Consider the following 2,448-nt stretch of genomic DNA (forward strand, 5'->3'; position numbering starts at 1 on the left):
AGAAGCTCACTGCTGCACCTAGCTCGGACAGTGCATTCAGCATATGTCTAGTGAGCCATTTACTGCCTCTCTTCCTTTGCTCCCATCCATGCTTGAAAAACAGACGATCAAGGGTGTCTGGACTTCCAGCCAACAACCACACCCTCTGCTCCATTGGTCACACAGCATTCAGTCGCTTCATTAATCTTGATCATCACTGGCATGCCCACACACAGAGTCAATTTTCCCGGCAGATGGTCAGTGAGGGTGTGCGACAAATTCCACAGACAATCCTGGAGCTCAGCACTGAGAATATTGGTAGACCTTCTTAGATTCATGGTCTGTCTGCGCTGCTTTTTGCTTGCATTGTCATCTGCATTGGCTGAGAGCTTGTCCACAGAATAAAATGTAGTCAATGGCTGGCCATTTTCCCTTGCAATCCTCGCACATCCCAGCTCATATGTGTGTTCCAGGCAGTAATAATAGAGATATTGCAGAAGTATGGCTGGTTCACTTGGGTCTGCCTGGTCCACGTGTAACAGGTGACCCCTGCTCCCCACCACTACATATGACTATCAACCCGCAACTTGCCATTGATGCCTTGTCCCTACAATTTTAATTTCCTTACCATCAATGACTGTGACATTCATTGGAGAGGGGGAACCTTCGATACCGCATCCCGCTTCAAATTTAATTGTTCAGTTGTTGTATGCAATATATGTAGTGTTCATGCTTGGTCTTCCATTTGCCTGGTCTGACTATTATGTCCTGCCACAATTTCATTATGTAGGGTGGGAGGTAGTGGTAGCGGCACATGAGGCTGTAGCTGGCCAGTTTGAAGGTCCTCCGGTGATCTGACATAAGCCAGCTGCTAGTTCCGCCCGGAGGCCAGCCCAAGTGAGCCCAAGTGAGCTCAAGTGGTCCGGGCATCGGGCTGGGAGGTGTAAATGTATAACTTCGGTTAGGGTGGCAATGAACCTGTGTAAAGTGCTCTTGTGAGCTTGTTATACCATGTCCTGCAGACAGTGGCCTACTCAAAGATGCTGCAACTGATTGGGTAACATTGTCTCCAGCATGCTTGGCACAGGATTTTGCATGCCATCGCTACTAGGCCTCTTCTGCTTCATTGTATTGCACGCTGTCCCTTTCTGTAAAGCTGTAATCTGCTCGAAGGAACAGTGGTGCACCAGTGCCACTTAGATATCACTGGCAGTTTCAACATGGTTGTGCAAATGCGCAGCACATTCCTGGTGAAGTGCAAGCGATGAAGTGCTTGACCACCACTAAACATTTAATGTTTTTGCAAGGTTTGTGGGGAGCAAACACCCAGTGCTAACTGGGCTCATTGCTCGCCTTGCTCCCCTGCTGCATCCCCAAAAGGTATGTGGTGCCGTCTTACTTGGGACAGGTGTGGGAGGCTGGAAAATGTTGCTCTGGTGTTGAGCATCATCAAGAGTTGCCTTATATCCTGCAGAAAGGCGAGGTTTTCAGATAGTCCACATGTATGAGCCAGCATAGCAGGACATTGATGCTGTTTGAAGGGCTTAGTGTAAAGCTGGCTATGGGAGAAGATGGGTGTCAGCACAATGTGGTCAAATTACTATAATGCAAACAACTGACACAGTCTTGCCCAGTGTTTGTATCTTCTGTAGACATACCTACCCGGTGTTGTTTATCAACTGGTATGCCTCCTCGTAGTATCTGATGACACCTCCAGCTGCTGCTCTGTGAATGAATAGCCATTGAACACATCATCCCAGAGCACATCCTGGCTTGGTCTCAGATCCTGTCCTGTGCGCCATGGCTTGAAGAGTGTGAGCATGGTCATGCAATATTGTTCACGGTTGCCTGCATCTCTTCTGGGGAGTGAACCACTAATAAAGTTGGGGACATATGCCTCAGACTCATCCAGCAGCTTCACATGATGGGTGTCATACTGGGGATGATTCTCATGGAACTGCACATATTTTGACCTGGATTTCTTTGGCTTAGGTGCACTATCTGCTTCAAGCTGCTGGTTTCATGTCTTTGTGAGCAAGAGTTCATCCTCCGATTCTTCTTCCTCTTCATTGGCTCCAGCACCCTTCAATTCTGCATCACTGACATCATAGTTGTCCTCAAACTCCGAGTCCACATCTGCATGCTCATCAATATGCTCTTCAGATTTCTTGGCGCCCTTTTTACGGTATGTGATCCGCTGCTTGTCTGCCAGTCTGACCCAATCATATAGTGACATGTGCTCATACTCGGTGGGTCGCCATATATAGTCCTGTACAGGTGACAGTGCTATGATCCGCTTGGATGTTCCTGAAAGTCCGAGCATGACTTTGGTGGTTCCTTCCTCGGCAATCTTGGCAGAGTCCTCCCATGCACGCATCACCTCATACACATATCCTCTCCAGAAACATGTGCAGAATTTGTGGCTCTTGTAGTGGTCTGGATGCTTGAGCAAATACATGGCTGCCATGG

The 2,448-nt window shown here is 48.2% G+C and overlaps 2 protein-coding genes across 2 annotated transcripts; both read right to left on the reverse strand.

Moving 5' to 3' along the window:
- Positions 1 to 1,687: 1,687 nt before the first annotated feature.
- TRAVEDRAFT_107595 (uncharacterized protein) lies at positions 1,688 to 1,936 on the reverse strand (the record flags this gene model as incomplete). Its single annotated transcript, XM_008038743.1, has 1 exon — positions 1,688 to 1,936. A coding segment is annotated over one exon (249 nt), but the record flags the coding sequence as incomplete, so codon positions are not given.
- Positions 1,937 to 1,999: 63 nt separating this feature from the next.
- Positions 2,000 to 2,437, reverse strand: TRAVEDRAFT_45953 (uncharacterized protein; the record flags this gene model as incomplete). Its single annotated transcript, XM_008038140.1, has 1 exon — positions 2,000 to 2,437. The coding sequence occupies one exon, from the start codon at positions 2,435 to 2,437 to the stop codon at positions 2,000 to 2,002; it is 438 nt and encodes a 145-aa protein (XP_008036331.1).
- Between the last annotated feature and the right edge of the window lie 11 nt (positions 2,438 to 2,448).

Source organism: Trametes versicolor (assembly GCF_000271585.1).
Source record: "Trametes versicolor FP-101664 SS1 unplaced genomic scaffold TRAVEscaffold_4, whole genome shotgun sequence".
Lineage (NCBI taxonomy): Eukaryota > Fungi > Basidiomycota > Agaricomycetes > Polyporales > Polyporaceae > Trametes > Trametes versicolor.